At 48.1% G+C, this 26,175-nt stretch overlaps 1 protein-coding gene across 12 annotated transcripts in view; it reads left to right on the top strand.

Annotated features, from left to right (window-relative positions):
* Positions 1-18,437, top strand: part of LOC119977407 (protocadherin-9) — an 809,945-nt gene extending 791,508 nt beyond the window's left edge. For all 12 annotated transcript variants that reach the window (XM_038818265.1, XM_038818267.1, XM_038818271.1 and 9 more), the window contains one exon: positions 13,437-18,437. In XM_038818265.1, the coding sequence (XP_038674193.1) occupies positions 13,437-13,813 (377 nt within the window). In that variant the 3' untranslated portion in view covers positions 13,814-18,437. The remainder of the gene's footprint in view (positions 1-13,436) is intronic.
* Positions 18,438-26,175: the final 7,738 nt, after the last annotated feature.

Genomic DNA, 26,175 nt, shown 5'->3' on the forward strand with positions numbered 1-26,175 from the left:
AATGCAACTACAATAGTAAGCAAGGAGTTTGTGTTTTTTTGTCCTGTACTATATAAACTAGTAGATACTGCCGGTACTTGAGACAAATAGCATTGATGCATTTAAGGGCACACTGATTAAGTACACGAAGGGGGAATGAATGGACGATTATCCTGATAGGGTGAGGTGAAGTAGGCTGGGAGGAGGATTCCGTGCAGCTGAAACACAGGCTACATTTGCAGTTTCTCTGCTTTGTGATACGTTTACATGAATCAAAAGGTATACAATATCAATAATTCAACTATTATTTCTATGTTTTATGAAATAAGAGTTGCGTAGGTTGGCAATAACTTAAGCTTTCAAGGAAGAAGCTCAAAGGCTTCTAAGATGTGTAGACGGCATCGATGTACCAAGTTTGAAAAGCAGGCGCTCATTTTGCGAGCAGCCACCTTCTAATTGCTTCTTGGAGTAGATCGATGAAGTGGCCATTTAGCCAGGGGCTGGAGAAAGAAGTGAGATGAAATACTCACCTCTTTCAGCACACGGAGCATGGCCTGCATTTGTGCCGAGCAGATTATTGCACTTATCTTTTGATTTTAGAAGGTGAAGGGGTTTTCAATCCGTAGAGACCACCAGGTGATAAAATAAATCGCAACTTTAAAAGTCTATCTCCTGGAGTGCCTAGAAGTGCTCTTCTATTTTTGAAGCCCATGTGTGTCCAGCGAAGCCAGGAGTATCACAAGGTGGGAAATATATCCGAGTTGACGGATACTGTTGGACAATGCGGGATGGTGGTTGAGCAGCGATGAAGCAGCAAACTGAACATTTTGTACGAAAACAGAATCTCCACAAAGCAGTCACATTTATTAGCTAATTCGTGGATAAATGGAGAATTTGTGGAAATGACAGGAAAACCTTATGCCTTTCAGGTTTGCAGTAGAGATTTGCATTTTACTGTAATGGAAAATGTGATCTTTTCCAAATGTCAAGAATTACGATACGTTCTCATTGATATTGTACTGTGAATCTTCACCTAAGTAGCTATTAGTTCAAGGCTTGCCAATTTTTGTGCAACCCAACAATTGAACAGATTGTACATGACAGGACAAGCTACGTCTGGCAACCAGAATTGTTTTTTTAAGAAGTTTGATTTAGTATTAGTTCTTGTCTTAGGCGGTCCATTAGGATGGAGGATGACTTTCCTCCACTCTGGATGCATGGCTTCTGAGGTGGCTGATCAATCCAATGTGCGGATGGGGCAGGTGGTCTTTGAAGGGTTGGGTAGATGGATCGATTGGAGGGTTGAGCCCTTTCTCTCTTCCAACATCTCTTGATGTGTTCAAGTGCATTCCCGATCGAGCGTTCTGCATTTTGGTTAGTCAGAAGTTAGGGTCTGCCATGAATTGCTGAGTATGTTTGACCTCTTCAGGGATGTTTTTGAGGACATCCCTAACGCATTTCCTTTGCTGCCACCGGAGCTTCCTGTCATAACTGAGTTTGAGTAGGGCAGCTGTTTAGAGAGCCTGGTGTCAGGTGCACAAACGTGGGGAGGGATTCTCCAACCTCCTGCCGGGTCGGAGAATCCCCGGGGTGCAGCGTGAATCCCGCCCCAGCGCCGGCTGCCAAACACTCCGTTGCTTTTTTCGGCTGGGAGCGGGATTCATGCCACGGCAGTCGGGGGCCATTGGCAGCAACCCCCCCTCCCCCCCGGTGACTCTCCGGGCCCCGATGGGCCGAGTGACCGTCCGTATTTGGTCAGTCCCATCTTTGACAGGTAAGCCGGCTGGGGCGGTCCTCAGGGGCGCGGGGGGGATCCGACGCCGGCTTTGGGGGGGTGGGGGGGTGGGGTGGGAGCCACGGTGGCCTGGCCCGCGATTGGGGCCCACCGATCTGTGGGCGGGCATGTTCCGTGGGGCCACTCCTTCCTTCCGCGCCAGCCACTGTAGGGCTCCGCCATGACTGGCGCGGAGAAGAGAATCCCCCTGCGCATGCGCCCAAATACGCCAGCCGGTCTGCCCATGAGCGGAACCACGCCGGCTGTTCTGCTCTTGCGTGACATTACACCGGCCCTTCAGCACATGCACAAACTCGCGCAGTCCCTTCGGCACCGGCTGGAGTGGCGCCAGCCCCTCCGGCGTCCACCTAGTGCGGAGTGACGAAAGTGCTGACGGCAGAGTGTTTGGTGCCGGTTCTCCCGCCGGCGTGGAGACTTAGTCCCCCAGAAGGGAGAATCCCGCTGAACATGTCCCATCCACAGAGGAGCCGGTTTGAAGTTATCAACACCTCAATGCTGAGGATTTGTTCTGGATTATTGAGTTGTGGAATGACCTTATATTTGCACATCACCTTGCACATTGTCTCGGACACTCCAAAGTACTACACAGCCTGTGAAACAATTAGGAAGTGCAGTAACTGTTCTATAAGCAAATGCAACATCGAGTTTGTGCACAGTTTTTTATACAATAATAATCTTTTTTATCATAATCTTTATTAATGTCACAAAATGAGGCTGGTTTAGCTCACTCAGCTAAATCGCTGGCTTTTAAAGCAGACCAAGCAGGCCAGCAGCACGGTTCGATTCCCGTACCAGCCTCCCCGGACAGGCGCCGGAATGTGGCGACTAGGGGCTTTTCACAGTAACTTCATTGAAGCCTACTCGTGACAATAAGCGATTTTCATTTCATTTCAAGTAAGTTTACAATAATACTGCAATGAAATTACTGTAAAAATCCACTAGACGCCACATTCCTACACCTGTTCGGGTACACTGAGAATTCAGAATGTCCAGGGTCCAAGGTTCGATTCTGGCTTGGGTCACTGTTTGTGCGGAGTCTGCATGTTCTCCCCATGTCTGCGTGGGTTTCCTCCGGGTGCTCCGGTTTCCTCCCACAGTCCAAAGATGTGCAGGTTAGGTGGAACGGCCATGATAAATTGCCATCCTGGCCAAAAAGAGGTTGGGTGGGGTTACTAGTTATGGGGATAGGCTGGAGGTGCTGGCTTAAGTGGGGTGCTCTTTCCAAGAGCCGGTGCAGACTTGCACTGTAAATTACCTGATTTTGTGAATTGAATTCACCTGACAGCATGTCTTTCGGGACTTGTGGGAGGAAACCGGAGCACCGGCAGGAAACCCACGGAGATACGGAGAGAACGTGCAAACTCCGCACAGACAGTGACCCAAGCCAGGAATCAAACCCAGAACCCCGACGCTGTGAAGCAACAGTGGTAACCACTGTGCGACTGTGCCACCCACAGTGCCGTGTCCTTCTGGGTAAAGGGGCTTCACAAAATGGTAAACCTCCTTCTATTCTTCAAATAGGTGCCATGGATTCTTTCACATGCACCTGAACAGGCAGACAAGGCCTTACTTAACGCCCCATCGGAAAGAAAGCACTTCTGACAGGATGGCACTCTCTCAGTGATGCATTTAAGCATTTGCTCAGTCCTGGGGCAAAGCTTGAAGCTTCACCCTCTGCCTCAGAGATAACTTGAGTCAGCTGAATTGCCTAATGTTATCAAAATGTGACATTTGCAGAGACGTGATCAGCAGACTCTGTGGCAGCTTTGAGCATCTGGATGCTTCCTAACAGCTCCTCCAGTAACATGGGGCTGGATTCTCTTTTTTGGAGACTAAGTCCCCACGCTGGCGTGAAAACGGTGGCCTTCTACGCCAGGAAAACTGGTGTAAAACGGCCACTGATTCCCCATTTTGCTGGGGGCTAGCAGGGAGACGGCGTAGAGCTCGCAGCCCTCACTGGCCGATACGTACCTGAGCACCTCCAGTTCCGTGGCTGCCAAGCGCATGGCGGCAGCCTGCAGTGGCCGCGTCGTGCTCCATAGCGGACTCAGCCCGCGGATCTGGATCGCAGAAGTAGTGCTCCCCCTCGGTCGCTCGCACGCCCCGGACCGCACACCCACCGTGCCCCTAGCCCCAATTGAAGCCCCCACTGACAGTGGAGAATACAAGAACCAGTGCCGTTCCCAATATTGGTGCCAAAATGGATTCTCCGCCCAGTCGATGAGCGGAGAATCCAGACCATGAGCTTACAAAAACTCTTCAATCGCCCTGTGTACTAAAACATTGTTCTGAACTTGCTTGACAAATCATCACGAGTGAAGAGAGCCTCCGATGCATCAGGAAATCCATCTCTAACTTTTGCATAAACATACAGGGTGGGATTCTCCGGAGTCTGGCGGGCGAACTGTACCTGCGCCAAAGAGTGGCGTGAACCACTCCGGCGTCGGGACACCGGGAAAGTGCGGAATCCTCCGGCTAGGCCGGCGCTGGAGTGGTTGGTGCCATGCGAACCAGCGCCGAAAGGCCTCCACGAGTTGGCGCATGCACCGGAGCACGAGCGAGTTCTAGGAACCGCTGCATGATTCCTGCGCATGCAGGGATCCCCCCGCGCCGCTCCCCCCAACCCCCCCCCCACCCCCCCACCCCCCCCCCCCCCCCCGCCGCCGCCCGAGGACTCCGCAGGCCGCCCTCAGACCCAGATCCCGCCGGCATAGACCTTGTGTAATTCACACGGGTGGGACCAGCCGAAAACGGGCAGCCGCTCGGCCCATCAGGGCCTGGAGAATCGCCGGGGGAGGGCCACTGCCAACGGCCCCCGACCGGCGCAACGTGATCACTGCCCCCGCCAAAAAGCCGGCGCTGGAGTATTCGGCAGCCGGTGTCGGAGCAGCGGGGCGGGATTCACGCCGCACCCCAACCCCCCCCCCACCCGGCGATTCTCTGACCCACGAAAATCACACCCACGGTGTTCAAATAAAATTTCAACACATTCATTCTGTCAGATCTGGGACTCATTCTTACGGAGAGTTAGATTCCCCTCATAAAATCTAAACAACATTCCTCGCATCAGACATGCTATCAGTAGGTTGACCAGGTCACAGAATGGGGTTGCCTCTTTTCCCAATTAGTTCCAGCCACTTTGAACCCGATGATCATGTGCAACCAATCATAAAACCTCACCCCTGACCCCTACGAGATCCTGAGTTGATGCCCGAGTGGGGAGTTTGTCCTCTCTCTAGCTTTCACTTTGAATCTGAGAGCAACACCGGCCTTCAAACACCTCTACATTAGGTGAGAATATCACAAGTCAAATTCCTATCTCCTTGCCATCCAATTAAGGGTTGTAATTTCACACCGATTTTGACTGTATTCCCATTGATTCTCTTGCTAGAGAATGAGAAGGTAAAAATACACAATAATATCAGAGCTTCAGCAGCATAGAGCGCAATAATGGAAGCATTACATTAAATAGCGAATTTTCCACCGCGCCGAAATCGCGTCCGGCACGGGGGGGGGGGGGGGGGGGGGGGGGGGCGGAGAATCCACTTTCAGGCCTTAGTCGGGTTCGTCGCCGGTTTGGTGATTCTCTGGGCCCCGAAAATCGGCGTGACCGTGGAGTACGCCGCGGCCGCCTTGGTCGGGGGCAGGCAATCGGAGGCCGGCCCGGGGGGGGGGGGGGGGGCTTATAGGCAGCCGGGGATTCAATCTGCGCAGTTTCAGGCCCGGGCGCGCAGACGATCGGGGGGGGGGTGTCTTTTTTCTCGGTGTGGCTCCGCGATCCAAATCTGCCATGGAGCTCGGCGTGGCCCCTGGAGGCCACCGCCATGCACATGCACGGACTCCGAACTGGAAGGGCGGGGGCCCATATCCGCAGCTTAAGCTGTGAGAATCACTCTGGGTCCCTGCTCGCCCCCTGCAGGGCATTGAATTAGTTCAACTTTTTTATAGGAATTTGAGGAGTAAAACCCGACCGTTTATTCCGCCGACGTGGGGGCAGTCTCATTTTGGGACCATCCAGCCTCCGTTCTCTCCAATGCTTTGGAAGGAACCAACAATGTCCTGGAGCTTAATGTCTGTGCGTGGGCACACACACGTCACCGGCAAATTAAAGCTTCATGACTAAGTTGGAGCGATTTTGATTTGGGATGGAAGGCAGCCATATCCTGTCTGTTCACACCTGGAGGTAATTTGCTGGAGGTAAGGAGCAGTTTTGCAGCAAATACAGGAGTGAAGAAGTCTGGTGGACTGACACAGCCTTATTTGACACCAGTCTTAACTGAGATAGGGAGTCTGTGCTTTGGCTCGGAGGAACTGTTTGAACATCTGGATGCTTCCTAGCAAATCCACTAGTCACACAAGCTAGCAAGTGAGCACCATAGCTTCATAGAATGATCATAGAATCATAGAATTTACAGTACAGAAGGAGGCCATTCAGCCCATCGAGTCTGCACCGGCTCTTGGAAAGAGCACCCTACCCAAGGTCAACATCTCCACCCTATCCCCATACCCCAGTAACCCCACCCAACATTAAGGGCAATTTTGGACACTAAGGGCAATTTATCATGGCCAATCCACCGAACCTGCACATCTTTGGACTGTGGGAGGAAACCGGAGCCCCCGGAGGAAACCCACGCACACACGGGGAGGATGTGCAGACTCCGCACAGACAGTGACCCAAGCCAGAATCGAACCTGGGACCCTGGAGCTGTGAAGCAATTGTGCTATCCACAATGCCACCGTGCTGCCCCGGTGCTTGCATGGCTAGTGCATGAATAAAGGGCTTACCTAATGAGGAAAGTTTGGACAGGCTAGGCTTGTATCCATTGGAGATTAGAGGGTAGGGAGACGACCTTAGAACCACAGAACCATTGAATTTGTACAGTGCAGAAGGAGGCCATTTGGCACATCAAATTTGCATCAACCTTCTGAAAGAGCACACCACCGAGGTCGACTCTCCTGCCCCATCCCCGGAATCCCACCTAATTTGTACATCTTTGGACTAAACTGGAGCACCCGGAGGAAACCGACACAGACGCGGGCAGGATGTGCAAACTCCGCACAGTCACCCAAAGCCGGAATTGAACCCAGGTCCCTGGCGTTGTGCGGCGGCAGTGCTGACCAGTGTGCCACCGTACCGCCCTGAGGGTGTTATTGAATCATAAAAGATCCTGAATGGACTTGACAGGGTGGATGCTGAAAGGTTGTTTCCCCTCGTGGGAGAGATTAGAATTAGGGGGAACAGTTTAAAAGAATCACCCAATAAAGATGGGGATGAAAAGAACATCTTTCCTCCATGAGTCTTGTGCCTTTGTAAATCTCTTGACTGGAGTTTGGTGGAGCCAGGGTCAATGAATATTTTTAAAGGCAGAGGTGGATAAATTCTTGACGAGGAAGGGAGTCAGAGAGAGGCCACAATCGTATTGAATAGCAGAGCAGGTCAAAGAGGCTGAATGGCCTCCTCCTGCCTGCTAATTAGTTTGTTTGTATAGTTAGTCTGTTTGTTTACTTGTATACCGGCAGCACGGTAGCATTGTCGGCAGCATGGTAGCATTGTGGATAGCACAATTGCTTCACAGCTCCATGGTCCCAGGTTCGATTCCCGGCTTGGGTCACTGTCTGTGCGGAGTCTGCACATCCTCCCCGTGTGTGCGTGGGTTTCCTCCGGGTGGTCCGGTTTCCTCCCACAGTCCAAAGATGTGCAGGTTAGGTGGATTGGCCATGATAAATTGCCCTTAGTGCCCAAAATTGCCCTTAGTGTTGGGTGGGGTTACTGGGTTATGGGGATAGGGTGGAGTTGTTTACCTTGGGTAGGGTGCTCTTTCCAAGAGCTGGTGTAGACTCGATGGGCCGAATGGCTTCCTTCTGCACTGTAAATTCTATGATAAGGTGCGGCATGGTGGTACAGTGGTTAGCCCTGCTGCCTCATAGCGCCAGGGACCCGGGTGCCTGCATGGGTTTCCGCCGGGTGCTCCGGTTTCCTCCCACAGTCCAAAGATATAGGTAAGGCTGTGGGCACAGGGTGGGGGAGTGGGCTTCGGTAGAGTGCTGTTTTGGATGGTCGGTGCAAACTCGATGGGCTGAATGGCATCCTTCTGCACTGTAGGGATTCTATCATCATGCTGTAAGATGAGGACAGATACAACTTCCTGAGGGCAGCCAAATATAGGAAGGTACCTCATAAGTTTTCACATTGACCTCAATTCTGTGTGACTGCCGAAGCAGAAGTTGTCAAATAATAGGACCTTAAGTTGGTTTCTCTCAGGACTGTGGATGTTTGAAGAAATCGCCCTCAAGTCTCGAATTTCATCGAACGAGGAAGAAGGTGAAAAAACTCATCAATTCCACAGCCAGTCTATGTGTAAAAAGGGAACGAGAAACAAATAACAGGAAAAATACAGAGTTAAAAATAATATAATAATACCACTTGCTCACTCCATGTTGCCCAAGTGATAGAGGCAGCTAACTTAATCTTCATCATTTTTATGACAGAAATCTTACATCTCAGGTTAAAGACGCATGCCGACGATTTGACAAACTTTGACAGTCTTCGGGTGAAAGAATTCTAATTAAGTCTAAATCTCTCCAGCTACGGAAAACAGACATAAGTATGTGCTTTGTCTGCCTCGTGCGTCTTGTGTCGCTAAGTCTGCCTTCTACTCTCTACCAAGCTAAGGGGATTACCGTCACATCCCATGAAGGTGGGAATAGAAATGAAATGAAAAATGAAAATCGCTTATTGTCATGAGTAGGCTTCAATGAAGTTACTGTGAAAAGCCCCTAGTCACCACATTCCGGCGCCTGTCCGGGGAGGCTTGTGAGCTAAACCAGCCCCTTAGTGCAAATAGCATGGCATTGAAAACGAAAGGGGCGGGGGGGGGGGGGGGGGTTCCATCCCTTCTTGGCAGCAGGGTCTTCCCGTCCTGCCAATGGCGACCCCCACCCACTATAGTTTTCCCGGCACCGTGGGGCGGATTAAATGGGAAATCCCATTGGCTGCAGTGGGACTAGAGGTAATGGCATACCCTCTCCCGCCGCCAAGAAATTCCCACCAACCCCCCCCCCCCCCCCCCCCCCCCCCGAATCTCAAAGGCTAGCTCTGCCTTGTGGCTCGTTGGAACATGCGTGCAAATTGCCCTCGGGTTGCAGATTTCTACCCGTGATTGCTTCAGCCGTGAGTTCATGATCCCAGCTGTGCCATCAAGGGACAGCTAAAGATACATTTTCTGCTGCTCTGCAGGAAGGGTAAATTTGCAATGTTGTGGGGGGGGGGGGGGGGGGGACAGTTAGCAGGGCCATTGGAATGAAATAGATGGTATGTAATGTGGGGCAACGTATAACAAGAGAGAAAACGATCAATTGCACGATCAGAAATACAAGGTGGTTTTGTCTCTATAAAGAAAGTTCATAATTTACATCAAAGGAGAGCCAAATGCTCCCATTGTGTCCAAATACTGCAAAGATCAATGGTGAATATTATCCTCTTTTATGCATTTTTTTGAAAGCAGTATGGTCAGCAAAATTGGCTCTGCCCCCCCAACCTCTCGCCTGCCCCCCCAACCTCTCGCCTCTCCACCACCTCCCCTGTAGGTCGGAGTTTTGCGTAAGTTAATGGTTTGTGATCCATGATGTGCTCAGGTGGCTTTGAGAAACACCCCTGGAGCACAGCTGGTTCCTTCATCCAGCAAACCTTGGTCTCCTAGATTTCTTCCTCTTGAGCTAAACCTGAAGGAGCATGTGTGCGCGCTGACAATCCTGCTACCCTGAGGCGGCTTTCGTCCCCTGCCAAGCGTGAAATCGGGAGGCTCCCTTCAGAGCTGGATTTCACGTGTTGTGGGCAATGTCGCTGCCTGTGCAGCAGCTGGAGACATGCGGTAACGCGGACATCTTAGCCACTGCCTTCTGAACAGCTGTCAAAACAGTGCCTCCTAAACTGTTAAACTTCGCCAGTGAACCCATCGATCGAATCGAGAAACCATGAATTATTGTCATCAATATCTGTGAATGAATGGGTGAATGTGCTCTGTGCCATTCCTCTGCTGTGTTTACTCAGTGGGGTGGCATGGTAAATGTTTTTATTTGAAGTGGACACATTTGAAAAGGAAAGAAATTGCAGGACCATCGGGAAAGAGCAGTGCTATGAGATTAAATGGATAGCTCTTTCAAAGGGCTGGTGCAAGCATGATAGATTGCGTGGCCTCTTCAAGGGCTTAAAAATGGTTCCTTTCAAATAGCAGAGGAGCAGTGCTGCAATGGACTAATATCATTCATTGTAATGTCACTAACATCGCTCGTAACTATTTGCTAATATCGCTGGCAGTATTTTCTGGGCTTGTAATGAAAAGCCTAACCATCCCCTACCTTCCTTTCCCCTAAGGATACCATTCGGTTTGAGCTCATGGTACAGCTAAAGAAATGCTCAAATGGTCTGTTTGATGATAAACTGAATTGATCAGCCTTCACGACAATTAAGCACAACATATTCATCGGGGCTGCCAGATAACTTGTTTATTGTTCCGCTAGCTCCATCAGTCATCCAGGGACACAAGTCACAATTCACACACCTGCCAAACACACACAAGGATTTTACATATTGGCACTGAATCCCAGCACATTGTGGCCAAGGCAGCACTGTCTTGCTGGGACACAAGTGTATGTGTTTACATGACGGTAGATCCCTGTGATTTTCTTGCCATCGCAATTGCCCGCGTCTCGCCCCTTACGCCCATCGTTAGGTAGACAGCTACACCTCTTGTTTCTCTGGCAGCATCATCTCAGAATGGTGGCGAACATAGCGGGACACGTGAAAGGTTTTTCAGAAACGTCCCTGTCATACTCTGCTGTAATTAAACCAGGAAGCCAGGTAGCCTTGGAAGTTAGGGTTTTTTAATATTCTTACCCATTTAATATTTTTTTAATATAAATTTAGAGTACCCAATTTTTTTTTTCCCAATTAAGGGGCAATTTAGCGTGGCCAATCCACCTACCCTGCGCATCTTTTGGGTTGTGGAGGTGAAGCTCACACTGACGCGGATCGAATGTGCAAACTCCACACAGACAGTGACCCGGGGCTGGGATCGAACCATGGTCCTCGGCGGCGTGAGGCAACAGTGCTAACGACTGCGCTATCGTACTGCCCTATCCATTTAATATTTTCAGGTTTATGCATATAGAATCATAGATATTTACAGTGCAGAAGAAGGCCTTTCGGCCCATTGAGTCTGCACTGGCCCCTGGAAAGAGCACCTTACTTAAGGCCGCACCTCCACCCCATCCCCATAACCCACTAACCCCACCTAACCTATTTTTTGGACACTGAGGGCAATTTATCATGACCAATCCACCTAACTCACACATCTTTGGATTGTGGAAGGAAACCGGAGCACCCCAAGGAAACCCGCGCAGACACGGGGAGAACATGCAGACTCCGCACAGACAGTGACCCAAGCCGGGAATCGAACCTGGGATCCTGGAGCTGTGAAGCAACTGTGCTAACCACTGTGCTTCCCATATGTCTGCTATGTGCGAGGGTACCCTTTAAAAGAGGCTCTTAATGACCTGTATTTGATCATTTGCAACCACCTGAGAGGGCAGATGATGACTTGGCTTAACGTTTGATCAAAAAGACAGCACCTCTGACAGTGCAGCACTCCCTCAGCGTGGCACTCGGGTCAACTTGAGTTTTTTTGTCTGAGTCATCTGGAGTGGGACTTGAACCTATAATCTTTTGGCTCCGTGTGACAGTGGACATAGAGGAACAATTTCCTGGTTCCAGCGGAGAAAGAGATCCCTGTTTGCTGAGAATTAATTTCACCTCCTCCCTGGGTAGATTTAATTGCGTAGATGGCGGCACAGAAATCAGTAGAATCAAGTGAATTGTCGGGAGATTAAGATCACCTTCCGCCCAAACTTGTCTCTGCCACCTTTGTAATGCTTGATGATAGATTTCCCACCCCACCCACTCAGAATGTTATACTTCTCTCTTCCCAAAGCCCTCAGAGTAGTTCATTCCAACATTGTTGCTGCGCAGTGAGCAATACATTTTCTGGATTGACACAATTTAAGGTTTTGCATTCGCAGCAAGGGCAAATACACTCTTACATTCCAAAACTGCGCATAGGATTTTTCTTTCTTTATTGTATTAAAGCACCCATGTAAAGCATTCTCACTGTACACAGAGCCTATTGATACAGTTTCTTTGAAAAGAATGCCCAGGAGAGTTTTTCGCAGGGTGATTGTGCTGAAAATATTTCTGAATTTGCCGCTAATAAGTGCCGAAGCACTCACTTTATTTACCTCAATGGTATTGATTCGGGCATTGTGTGATTAAGTTGTGTAAGGCCATTTTCTTTCAATGAGAATACACTGCATAAAGCTAGTTCAGTACCTGGATCATTACAATGAGGTTTGGCATGCATACTCTTGCTTGCTGAGCCACTGTTCTTTCCTCTGTCATCTCAGGGCTTGTACCCTGCAGTTTGGCTCCGACAGACAACAAAAGTGTGAGGGAGTAAATATTGTGCAAAGCTACTTTCTGACAGTATGAGCAAAGAGGTGGAATGACTGACAGTAAATATGGTGGAGCGATTTCTCCATGTAATATTACCTGCGATATTGCAGGTCAGTCAGTGTTAGCCACCTTGTGTGAAGTGCCTGACAGATCAGAAAGTGGGGGATCAAGAAATAACTTGCTCAGCTGCATTCAGACCCAGCACACATTTTGTTTTATTTTATTATACTGTTCTTTGTTTGTACACAATCAATCATCAATTAACCATTAATGGTAATGCCGATATTTTCCTTCCCAGTATTCACTGAAAATATTTAGTTCAGAACTAATAGGCAATCATATGACATTATTACCCTTAACCTTTTCAATAGATAAGGACCTGTATAGAATTCATTGCCTGGAAGTGTGTTGGAGGAAGGTTCCATTGAGCCATTCAAGAGGGCATTAGATGATTCTTGAATAAAGCAATGTGCAGGGGTACAGGAAAATGGCAAGAGGTTGCAATGCACATTCAGAGGGCTGGTGCCGACAGGATGGGCCAAATGGCCTCCTTCTGCGCTGTAACACTTCTGTGAATACATTTTTTAAAAATAAATTTTGAGTACCCAATTCATTTTTTCCTATTAAGGGGCAATTTAGCATGGCCAATCCACCTACCTTGCACTTCTTTGGGTTGTGGGGGTGAAACCCACTCAAAAACGGGGAGAATGTGCAAACTCCACACGGACAGTGACCCAGAGCCGGGATCGAACCTGGGACCTTGGCACCGTGAGACTGCAGTGCTACCGCTGCGCCACCGTGCTGCCCTTTCTGTGAATATATTTTGATCATCCGTAAGAGTTTCAGAATTGAAAAAAATTGGACTTCTTTTTTCCTGACGTTTTGAATCCTTTATCTGCGTGAGGCACAGCTGAAGCAAAGTTCCCTCAATGCGGTGCTGATAACCTGGATGATGGCGCTTCCATCAATTGTAGGTGAGCGTACCCTGAGCACTTAGGTCAAGATTGTTCACTATTTTTTGTTTAATCTGTCTAACTAGCCTTTCATCCTTCCAGCCTGAGCTGGTCTCAACGCAGACTTTAGCAGCTTTTCAGGGTCAAGTTGTGCCGTATGCAATAGCACTGATGGAGTGTTTTTTTTCTGTATTTTCTTCAGGTGACGTACCACTCGGCTCAAGGGGACTAGCTGAAGCATCAGAGATGTGCACTCAAGAATGCTTGGTGCTCGGTCATTCAGACAACTGCTGGATGCCTCCAGGCCTTGGCACCTATCAGCAGCTCAAGTCCCCCCTGGCTACCTTTGGATCTCAGAAAGAATGGATTAGGAAAGATAAGCTAGTGAACGGGCATGCACTGTCAAGGGCCTGGAAGGAAGATGGTAACAGGAACCATTTTAACGACCGAAAACTAATCAGTGGCAATGAGGGACATTATACCAGTGGGAGCCAAATGACGGACATTCCTTTGGCTAGTCTGAAGTCGTACAAACACACACCAGCATCCATGGAATCGCCTAAAGAACATCAGCTATGAAGAGTGTTTTGCCCCTTGCCCGCCATTAACTCATGCAAGTCTAACTCTAGGCTATAGTGGTAGAATGTGCTAATCCTGTGTGTCAGAATTCTGTGTTACGGGTAGGCCTTTAGACCAATGTCGCAGCAAAGTACTTGAAGTCATTTGTGTTTTAGAGCCACAAGGTTTGATAAATCTGTAGTCCAGCCGCTGTCGGTTCACATTCAAAAAGAAAAGCTAAGTACTGTGATTGATCAACGGACAACCGTGAGTACGTCACTCCACCCGAACTGCATGTCAAGAGTTCAAAAAAGAAATGGTGGCAGTGTCTCACATTTGTTCTGTCAAAGCCACCAAGAAAGGAGAGAAGCTGACCGAAGCAGAACGCACGGGGAGAGAAATACTCCTTTTACTCTAGATCGAGTACTGCTGATATATGTTTTCAAAGAAAAAAATCTAAACAGGAGTGGCGTTGACCATGGCCACAAAATGGACAATACAACATGTCACTCTTGTGTAGTAGAATGATCCTAGTGGACACTTCAACCATCATTCAAAGTGTTTGTAAATAGAATAAATCAATACTTTTATGTAACTATACCCTTCACCAACAGTAGAAAAAGGCTGTGCTGCACAGTTGTTAACATTCCCTCCACTGCACCCTTACCCTCATGTTTGTATACTTTCTTGGGTTTCTCTGTTGCTTCTTCTTGTCGCTGACCTCCCAGTGAAAGTGATATGAGTGTGTTTGTGATCTGTCCAGCTCCACTGTTATCCATAGTCACAGAATATTTATTGTGTCGTGCCTTCATAATGTACTAAATCATAATACTGGTCATCGTGGGAGCTGGGCAGAACTCTACTTGTTATCTGTATATTTGTTCTATGCCTGGCAGGTACCAGCATTATGTTTATTTGTTCGAAGAGTACGAGGAAGTGTCTAACACCGCTTTTAACAGCATGTTTAAGCAAACGAGGATCAATGATTCTCTTTTTCTTGTGGGGGGGGGGGGGAGGGCAAAGAAAAAAACATCAACAGTTTGGGCATGGAAAGCCAATTTAACAATCCGGTAGATAGCATGTTTTGCAGAATTGGCTGATTATCTTTTTCAAACACATTCCAATAATAATGACACCGAGTTGTTGGGGGGGGGGGGAGGAAAAATAAATACAAACGCGCACATCAAAAAAATGAAAAACAAAATAAAACAGGCAACTAAAAAAAAGCAAAGAAAGGGCAAAGCGAACGGTCATTTAAAAGCTGGGACTCCCCCTTTTTGGAAGGGGATTTCATTTCCAAATCTTTCAAATTACGAGCAAAACGATGGAGAGCTTAACGTGTACAATTAAGAAGTGGGATTGGATTCGGATTGAAGAGTCTAGGAAGAGTGAGACATATGCTCAGTAAGGCGATTCAGTAATCCATTTTTATCTGTTATTTATATCCCCTGTTATTTATTTTGATACATATAGTGTACTTTTTATACGAGAAAGCTAGGATTGTCAATGAGCATAAAGTAAAATCCAGATCTGGCATGAACTTAACACAATTATCGTTTATTATTGCAAGGGTTATTATGATGTGACTTATATTTTAGGTATGGAAGCCACAAAAATGAAAGGAAAGCTTGCAAGTACAGGAGTATTTAGTACGCTGTATTTATTACAACTGAATAACATTCCTCTTAATGTACTAAACAGTTCCTTGAGAGTCTAATCCTATGATTGCTGATTTGCCAGTGAGTCTCTCTGTGTACCAATGTTCAACGCACACCTTTAATATAACTGTGTTCAGTGAAGGAGTCATTAAAAATATTTTCAACTTAGGATACATGTCAGGTAAAATATTATTTTTTTCTTAGAATATGTGCTAATAAAATATCCACAGAATATATGTAACTTGTAACTTAAATGTTAGAGTTCAACTCTGATGGCGTTTCCGGTTTTGAACTTTGAAATAAAGGTAGCATGTTGATATAAAGTTGACAATGGGTTCATGTGAAACGCAGTCTGTGAAAGGGTTAGCAGCAGCTTTAACTGTTATATGTTGAAAAGAATTTGAACCATGGTGCAAAAGCATAAAAGACTTGCATTTATCTGGCGCCTTTCATGACCTCAGGACATCCCCAAAGTGCTTTGCAGCCAATGAAGCACTTTTCAAAGTGCCGTCACTGTCACGATGCAGGAAACCCGCCAGTCAAACTGTGCACAGTAAGATCCCACACGACGGCACAGTCAGAAGCCAGATGACGCGTTTTGCTTGAAACGACGGTAGCACGAGGGCAGGGAGATACATTGGCCAGCCCAGGAGGAGAATCCCTCCGCCCTTCCTCAGAATGGTGGCTGTGGGATCTTGTGCATCCAACTGAAAGGCAGACTTGGTTTTGGTGCACTGTTGCACAACAGTGCAGTGCTGGGCATGTCGACCTGGATTATGAGGAGAGGATGGTGTTGTGTCCAGGCCTTTGGGGCTCGAGCTGCTAGAAAGCTGCAGTGTCCATCTGAGGGGGCGGGCCTTGTTGGCTAAAACAGAAGAAACTTTTCGCCATACTTCCCGTGCTAACTGGCTCCGTTGATCCTTTTCGAGGAGGGGTTGTGGGTGCAGTGGGCCGGGAAGAGAAATAGGCTTGATCGACGTTGTTGTGTGAAGGCAATTTCATATCTTTCACAGCCCGGGAAAAAAGTCAGAAGCTTACTCCTGCATCGTTCAGCCCTGGGGTCCAAGAAATGAGGAACATTTGTCTTAGAAAATAAATAAATAATAAAAAAATAACCAAAAAGCTCTCCTGCAAGGGAAAGAAATAAATATCTTATATTTGGGTGTTGGATCCCTTCTGTCCTCGATATGCAATCAAAGGAACGTCTAAAAGGACAGAGATCGTCAATCCCATATATAAAAACATATCTATATATATATATATATATAAAATATAGAAATATAATTTAAATATGCATTTACTTACATGCTGGGCACTGGAAGAAAATACAAGATTCACTAATATGTGCTTTATGCATATCACGGAAAGATTTAAGTCCATGCTTTAAGTTTTGATGATCAAAATGTTTTACTTTCTGTAAACAGCTCATGTTTCTTTGCTTTTGTTAAATTGTTATGATGTGGGGTACAGATGATCTGCTTAGTCACAGTAAATTCCGTCAGTTTGCAAGATGTGCTTTGATGAAGGTGACACAAATATATGACAGTTCGCCTTGTGACTGCATTGTTGGTTCAACGTTATTTACAGTAATTCTGCTCTGCAATAATGTTTGGCATTCTGACTGTGTTGTAGTATTTTATAAATTCACCACTAAAATCGAATCAATCTACCCAAGTATAACGAGTCACATTCAACCTTGTTATTCTTCAAGTCTCAATTCGTCCAGCTATTACTCATCTCTACCTATGGCCTTCCAATTCATGGCTTGTGTTCTGCTTCAGCTAGATTTGACACCTCCCATCTCCATTGTACTGGTTCCAACACTCTGGGCTGGATTTTCAGATGGCGAGGCATTTACAAATCGCTGTACTGGGGGGGGGGGGGGGTGTCTCTGGTTGTAGACACCACCAGGTCAGTCTCCAATTTTCAATGTCCTGACAGTGGGGAGGTAACGGGGAACTCATCTGCCTCAATTATTATGTATTTAGGTTTTATTTTATTTCATTCATGGAATGTGGGCATCGCTGGCTCGGCCACCATTTATTGCCTATCCGTAATTGCCCTTGCGAAGGTGGAAGTGACCTGCCTTCCAAAACTGCTTCAGCTCATGTGGTGTACGTACGCCCACAGTTCTGTTAGGGGGGAAATTTCAGGATTTTGACCCAGCGAAGGAACCGCGATATAGTTCCAAGTCAGGATGCTGTATGGCTTGAAGGATGTTTCCCCTATGTTAATGCTGCTGGTTCTGTGAGGAGCTGTCTATTCGGCAAGACAGCTGCAGGCTCCAATATGGCTGCCACCTGCCTTTGCTGCAGGCACCAAGCAGGCAGCTCCCGCCTCCTGGCGGTGCTATGTTTAAACTGTTACATCCAAGGTGGGTTCTCAAGAATAGGTAATCAGAAACTCCACCTGAACAAAAATCCCATATGAGTCAAATTGCCATGGTGACGAGATTTGAGATGGGAAGGGTACTAGCGGGTACAATAGTAATATCAGGTTACAGCCTTTCCTAAAGTATCACTGAATATCACAGATAGGTTAATCTGCCAGGGTCTGGGCGACAGAGCAGCACGAGGCCGTAAGTCTCTCTGGTTCACTACACTGGAATGTGGGTGAAAGCTCATGTTTTGATTGGAATCACCAGAGTTTTGAGGAGTTAAAACAAGGCTGGAACTTTTGCATAGATGAGGCTAGAGAGAGAGGTTTCCTGGAAAACTTGCACTGCGAAATGCATTTCTGGGGTTAAACATTTACAAGCTGGGGAAGGAAAAATCAGAAGTGAGCCCTCAAGGGTGAAGAATTGTTTCCGACTGATTCTGGCAGATTTGAATGTCTACTCAATGGACAATTAACATGTACTTGATAAGGGGTTTTTGGTTGTGATAAAAGTTCTGTTCTGTAGTTTAAAGTGTAAGTTGCCTACAAAAATAATGTTTAGTCAATAGTACTTTGCCTCTTTGTTACAATAAACATCTTAAAATGTGAAATGTTGTCATGTCATCCTTTCTACTATTAAATGGAAGTTCACATTTCATTGCAAAAGTACCAGCCTCTTAGGGGTTCAAAACCACAGGCTGAGGATGCTGTCCAACATTTTAAGGCCGACCAATTCGCCGAATGAACTCTTTTAAGGTCTTTTCAGAGAAAATTGTACCTGATGCAAGAATAAAAATTGTCTCATTCAATCTTAATATGAGCATTATTGAGCTGATGTTGTTTGTGCTTCAGGTCACTTTTGTTATCCTGGTGGTAATTCACTCTCTCGCTGTTTTGAGTTTACTAGACCCTTTTGCCTGTGTAGCACCTGGGACAGTTGAGTGTGGCTAGGTTTATGGCATCGTGAATAAAGTAAACCTTTAGGCAACAGTGTCATGTGGCTGGGCATTCAAACCACAGCAGATGAATCAATAATGTCGATGACATAATTTGACAAATATGGGGCGAGACTCTCCGTTTCCCGACGCTGATTTTGTAATCGGTGATCGGGCGGAGAATCCATTCTTCTGACGGAATCGGGGGGCAGCGCTTGTTTTACGCATGTTTCGCATGTTCCGCCCCCCCCTCTGAAACAGCCTCATCGCGACCCACACCGCACACCTTTGGGACGGCCTCAGGACATCGCCTGAAGATCCTCCCCCCTATGGTCCATCCCCTATGGGCCGAGTTTCCGACCGCGCGGTTGACGTGTGGTCCCAGCCGTGCGGGAAGCTGGCGTGGCGGCTTCAGACTGTGTCCACAGGCAGGCGGAAACCCTGCTGCTGGCCTGGAGGTCTTCAGCGAGGACTGGTGGGGACTGGTCAGGAGGTGACGCAGGGATGTCCAGGGGAGCACTATCTTGCAGGTCAGGTCCGCGCACGACCGGCGCCATGTTGTATGGCGCGACTGCTGTAGGTCATCGCCGTGCACATGCATGGCCACGGACCCGGCAATTCTCCAGCCATTTATTTTGCGGAGGCCGGGCGTTTTACGTGGTTCTGCTGCTAGCCTCTCACCAACCACAACATCGGTGAGGAAGCAGCGCTGATTTTATCCACGTTGAACGCCACGGTTCCTCCGTACTTAGCCTCAGAATTGGAGACTCTGGCCCAAGGTATCTGCCATTCAGCAAGCTAGAAGTGCAAAAGGTTTTCAACAGCAATCTCTAATCATTATTACACCCTTGACCTGATGAACTGTCCCATGATGCTTTACAAGAATGACATCAAAGAAAATTTGGCACAGAGCTACTATAAGGAGAATTAAGGTGGGTAACCAAAAGCTTGGTCATTGAGGATTCAAGGAACATCTTGTGGCAGAAAAAGAAGGAGGAGAATTCCAGGGAGGGAGCCCCAGATGTTAAAACAGAGGCAGTGGAACACATGACCATCAATGGTCGAGCAACTGAACTTGGGGAACCTCAGTGCACCAGAATTGGAAGAGTCCAGGTATCTCGGAGGTAGTTGGGGCTGGAAGGAGATTACAGAGACAGGAATGGTTGAGGCCACAGCGAAATTTGAAAATAGGGAAGAGACTTTGAAAATGCTCTGCCGGGAGCCAATATAGAACGGTGAGCACAGGGGTGATGGGTCAGAGGTTAACATTTCTGGTGGGCATTCGGGTCCAGGAGACTCAAAGCAAATGGTGGAATGGGTTAAAGTTAGAAAAAGTAATAAAATTGCATTGAGATATTCATGAAGAAAAACTTGGAAAACAAAATCAAGCTAAGCAGGAATTTTGTTGTGTTTCAGTCATTTAGAGTTAATATTATCATAATAAATATATTGTTGATACATTTAACAGTTGTGTTACTTTAACAGTACCGGTTATTTTAACATCACAATGTATAAACCCATTAAAAACCACGGTGCCAAGACATCCACTGTCCACCCGAACTTAATCTCTAATACTTCCGATTGTGATGATATTCGCAGTTGCTATTTGATCAAAAGTATTTAAAACGAAACGATAGAAATAAGCTGAACAAAAACAAGACAGATGTTCATATTAATGGTAGTTCTTCATAATTGATTTCTAAAGGGGCCCCAGTGGGGGGTTAACCTCTTTCAGCAGAAGCGCAACACACAGAGCACAGGTGCGCCAGTTAATCTACCATCGTCCTTTGGAATAAATTCTCATATGCGGTATGTAATTCACAATTTATTTCACTAATTAGTTGGACAGTGAAAGGAACTGAACTAAGATGCCTGCTTTGTATTTCGAAGAGGACAGAGGAGTGATTTTCTTACTTTTGTGTGTTCCAGTTTGGATTGCAACAAATATTCCATGAGGATTGATGGAATGGAGGGGGTTGGGAGGTAGGGAGAGGGAGTGGCCTGTTCCTGAACTTCTGGATTTAGATCGCATTGAGACAGAAAGTTGAGAATCATTCTGATAACAGTTGTTTCTGAACTTCAATAATTTTGACAATTCCAAATCCCCTTTATGAGCTAACTGTAAAAAAGAAGGCCATTTGCCCTTTCGCCAGGCCTTGGGAGTCCTTACCAGGAAATGTTGCCTCTTACAAATGTGTGGCAAGGTTAAACTCTTGCTTAACTAAGATCTGATAGATGTGAATTATTGCACTATGCATTTGCCCAGTGTTTTTCAAACTTTTTTCCCCGGGACACATTTTTACCAAACGGCCAACCTTCGGGACCCATGCTGGCCAACCTTCGGGACCCATGCTGGCCGATCTTCGCGAGCCACCATTTCCGCTTACCTTTAATGCGACCGGTGAGCCTGCTTGGTCCTCACGATCTCACTTGCTTTGTCATTCAATGTTCCATTTCTGTGTGGGTTGTTCATCAGAGAGCTTGGAGCTCACACCACCACTGCTTTGCCCTGCTGTGGATTCTCCTGAGCCACTCTCTCCAGCAGATTTAATTGTGAGATCCTGGCCTGTTTGTCTCTGGTCCTCTGTTCCTTATAACAAAATGATCCATTATAAATTTTACCGTCCTGTTGTTTGTTTGTTGCTGACAAAATGAAGGAATCGCGATTGTGCCCAGAGCACGTGACGTCAGTGTTCGGGACGCGTGACCCATTCTCTGCCGTCGCCTCAGACAGGAAGTCTGCATTGAACTTTAAAAAAAATTCTTCTGGGTCAGCATGCTGATGTCAGGAGGAGGCGGTGTTTCTTGCTGGACTCCGGGCCTGCGCACTGATGAGTGGGCATGCATGCGCAGCGCGCCCGCATTCTTAAATCCGGTCGCGGCCGTTAATTTAAAAAGCCGACTGGTGCGGCCATTGCGCATTAATTCCCGCGATCGGGAACGCTGCGATGGATGGCCCTCCCGACACCCGACCCCGACTTTGTAAAATGACTGCGTTAGCCCAGGGCAACGCTTCAGCCCCACAAGTATTGTCCAAGGAATATTTCCTCCACCTTCTGTTCTTTCAGCAAGCACTCTGGACAAGAAGTTCCATCCCATCTGTAATTGGCAAAAGAGCCTAAGGACAAATGTGGAGAATTATGTTTTGGATTTTGTGAGCTGTTGGGATCTGGAATGCACAGCCTAGTGGAAGTAAATACAATTGCTACTTCCAAAAGGGAATTTGATATAAACCTGAAGCAGAGCAGATTGCAGGGCAATGGGGAAAGATAAGGAGAGTGCGACTAATTCGACAGCTCTTTCAAAGAGTCAGCACATAGTGGTGGGCCGTATTGCCTAATCCTGTGCTGTTTGATTCAATGAATCTATGTAAATCAGAACACTCTGTTTTGGGCCATACCATTGAACAACATGAAGGAAACGCTCTGTTAAAGCTTTGAAACCACAGATTTGTTCCTGAATTAAATCCAGGGTGAAAACTATATCACATAAATTAATGTTTGCCCTAGCTTCTCAAGGGCAATTAGGGATGGACAATAAATGGTGGCCGAACCAGCGAAACAAACATTCCCACGAATGAATAAAAAAGATTGAACTTTGAAATGAACTACTCAATACATCCACACACACATATAGCTCAGGAGCGGGATTGTCCGCTCACCGACGCCGAAACCACATTCGGCGATCGGCCGGAGAATCCCTGTCTGCGCCGGAATCGGGGGCGGCGCTGCTTTTGTCATGCTCCTGCCCCCTCGAAGAGTATGTCCCACACCGTCGGGGCAGCCTCAGGACGTCACCTGAGGCCCACTCCCGATGCTCCGCCCCCAATGGCCGACTTCCCAATTGCGTGGAACACTTGTGCTTTTTCTCCGTGAGCCCGGCATGGCGGCTACGGACTGAGCCCAGCGCCTCCACAGTCGAGGGGGAACCGCTCCGCGGGCAGAGGGGGCTTTGGCGGGGGGGCTGGGGGCTCTGGTGGAGGGGGGGGGGGTGGTCCAGAGGTGGGCAGGTTTTGGAAGGCCGGGTCCAAGCGTGGCCGGTGCCATTTTGCACGTCGCGGCCGCCGCAGGTCAGCGCCGTGCACGGCCACGGACCCGGCAAGCCTCCGGCCGTAACTGCAGGTTACGCTGCCCGTCTGCTAGCCTCCCGCTGGATGGATGACCGGTGCAACTTTTGCGCCGTTCTTTCATCAGTAAAATGCCACTTTTCCCATGCCGGCGTCAGCAATTAGTCTGCTAATCGGAGAATCCAACCCCATGTATTTATACACAATATGTATTTATATATCTTTCTATACATCAACATTTGATGAAGCAGCCATGGCTGGGTGGGGGGTGGGGGAGGGGGTTGGGAAAAAGCCTGCAGAAATTATCAATGGACAGATCACAAAATGTGCAAAAATAGGCCGAGATTTCTAACCAGGCAGAGTCGGATTTGATTGTTTACCAACAGCCAAAGGATAAAAAAAAGTGCAGCAGAACCCATCCTATCACATTACTGCCAGATAGGATTGGATCAACTGGCTATCGCCACCCACCCCCATCCCCACCATCACCCATAAAGCCTCAATATCAAGACTTGCTGCGACTCCCACTTACAAGGAGATAACAAAGAGTCAGGGGTGGGAGTTGCAGGGGAGGAGTTTAAATGGGAGCAACTGACGATGGCTTGACCCTTCATCTGCATTGTCAATTTCAAGCCAGGCTATATTAGCACTGGGGCCTCATTTACATCCCATTTATCAGCTGTCATCATCACGCTGACTGGAATGGAACTCAAAATACACGTCGTCGGGTGACTGGGTTTGGGAGGGGATTGTGGTGTGGGCGGGGAGGAAGCAACAGGGGAGATGAGCATAAGAACATAACAAATAGTGGGGTGGATTTTCCCTCACGGTGGTGGGGATCTCCGAGCCCGCTGCAGTGGACGGGAGATTCAGCTGAGCGCAGGATTCCCCGTCCTCACTAGAAGCGGAGGCGGTGCGGATTTGCAATGAAGAATCCCATCCCAGGAGCAAGAGTCACTGAGCCACTTGAGCCTGTGCCGGGGGTCAATAAGATCATGACTGATCTGATGGGGCATCAACGGCAATTTCCTTCCGTTCTCCCACAGCCCTTGACTCCCTTATCCATCAAAAATCTGTCCAACGCAACCTTGAGTACATTAACACAGCCTCCCCTGCTTTCTGGGGAAGAGAATGTCACAGTCTAACTGTGAAGAAATTCAGCAGAGAAGTAATTCCTTCTCTTCACCGTCTTAAATGTGAGACCCCTTCTTCTGAAACTGTGTCCCCTCGTTCAAAATACTGGTATAAGGGAAAAGAACACCCTGTCATAATCCACCCTGTCAAAATCCTTCAGAATCTGACATGTTTCAATGAGAGCTTCCCTCATTCTTCTAAACTTCACTGAGTAGAGACCCATGAGTACAGGCAGAAGATTTTGGCATGGTCCTGTGAGACCATGATAGTGAGTTTCATTGTCGAATCAAGAAAAGCAAGCTGCTCACCTCATAATAATTGACCTGTGAGTGTAATAGAAACAGAAAAGGCTGGATAAACTCAGCAGGTCTGGCAGCATCTGTGGAGAGAGAATGATTCGAGTCTGATATGAATCTTGTTGTGAACTGTGGGCGGAATTCTCCGCTCCCACGCCGGGTGGGAGAATCGCGGGAGGGCCGCTCTGGCACCCCCCGCGATTCTCCATCGCGTTTTGCGGCACGCCACTCGGAGAATCGCGGGCCGTCGTTTTTCACGGCGGCCCGCGATTCTCCGACCCGGATGGGCCGAGCGGCCTGCCGTTCCCGACCGGTTCACGCCGGCGGCAACCACACCTGGTCAAACAATACCTGGTTTGACGCTTGTGGGGGGCGGAGAGGGGAGTGAGCACCACGGCCGTGCTCGGGAGGGGACTGACCCGCGATCGTTGCCCATCGATCGTCGGGCCGGCGTCTCAAAGGGACGCACTCTTTCCTGTCCGCCGCCCCGCAAGATCAAGCCACCACGTCTTGCGGGGCAGCGGAGGAGAAGACGGCAACCGCGCATGTGCGGGTTGGAGATGGCCAACCTGCGCATGCGTGGCTGACGTCATTAGGCTCACCGGCCGCATCATTCTCGGCGTGCCGGGCCTTGACGCCAGCAACGAGGCCCAGCGGCCGATATTTACGGCACGCCCCTCCTAGCCCTCCCTGGGGGGGGGGGGGGGGGGGGGGGAGAGAATGGGGGCAAGGAGAGGCCTCCAACGCCGTTGTGAACCTCTCCCGGTTTCATGACGGCGTCGGGCCTTGTGGAGAATTCCACCCTGTGGTTCAGAATTTCGAAGGAGACTCACATTGGACTGAAAACCATTTCTCTCTTCACAGATGCGGCCAGACCAGCTGAGTTTATCCAGAATTTTTTGTTTCTGTTTCAAACCTCCAGCATCTGCCTCATTTTGCTTGTAACTCAATGACCTTTTGGGACCCCAGCTTCTCTGCCACTGTTTTATCCCGCAAGATTATCAAAACAGCTCACTCAGTGAGCTATTGGGATCCTAATGACTTTGTTGGATCTTGGTATCCGTGTACTAATGAAAAGACTCCTCTCAATCACCAGCCAGTCTAGCACTGTGCCTTCAAGTTCCAACTGTTTAAAGAAGCTGGAATTAGGAGAAGTTGGAATAATAAATGCAGACCTTCCCTGAACACCAGGAAACACAACCGAGGTGAGGATATGGAAAAGTCACGAACCTTTGCAACCATCTCCTGGAACCAGGTGCCTGCCTGAGGAACCCTGTGATCAAACCTCAACAAAATTACTTCCAATCCAACCTTCCCTGAAGCCTCTGATCCCACCATGATAACTCAGATCCTGTCTCCGACAACCACCCAAAAGGTCGCCGATCTCCATACCCCACTGCCAGAGGACCACAGACCACCGGATCAAACCCTCCGCCCCCCGGTAAGTATACACATCCCTGGCCCTTCTCAATTATCCTCCCAGCCCAACTGGGCCCCCCTCACCCCGGCCTATATTTTATATTTTACCCCTTCCCCCTTGAAATTGACCCAGTGCTATGATCGACTCCCCCGCTTGCTCCCTGGGTGACAGTCGCCCCAGATTGACTCCTTCATACCCTCCCCGTCTGATTAATCACCTCACCCCACCCCTGACATAGTCTTATACCTGCAGCCCTACCAACCAGTTCCTCTCTTTCTCTCTCTCTCTCTTTCTCTCTCTCTCCATCGCTCTCTGTCGTTTTTTTCCCAATTTCTTCAGTTGCTGAAAATACAAGTACTGACAATTTCAATTCCTCATTGAGGACAGCACCACACATCCAACTTCAATTCTTCACAGTGCACAGACGCCAATCTTAGTTCCGAAAGAGGTTTAGTGACTGATATTGTTTAAAGAATAATTAGAAGCATATATCAGGAG

The sequence above is a fragment of the Scyliorhinus canicula genome, chromosome 14 (assembly GCF_902713615.1).
Source record: "Scyliorhinus canicula chromosome 14, sScyCan1.1, whole genome shotgun sequence".
NCBI lineage: Eukaryota > Metazoa > Chordata > Chondrichthyes > Carcharhiniformes > Scyliorhinidae > Scyliorhinus > Scyliorhinus canicula.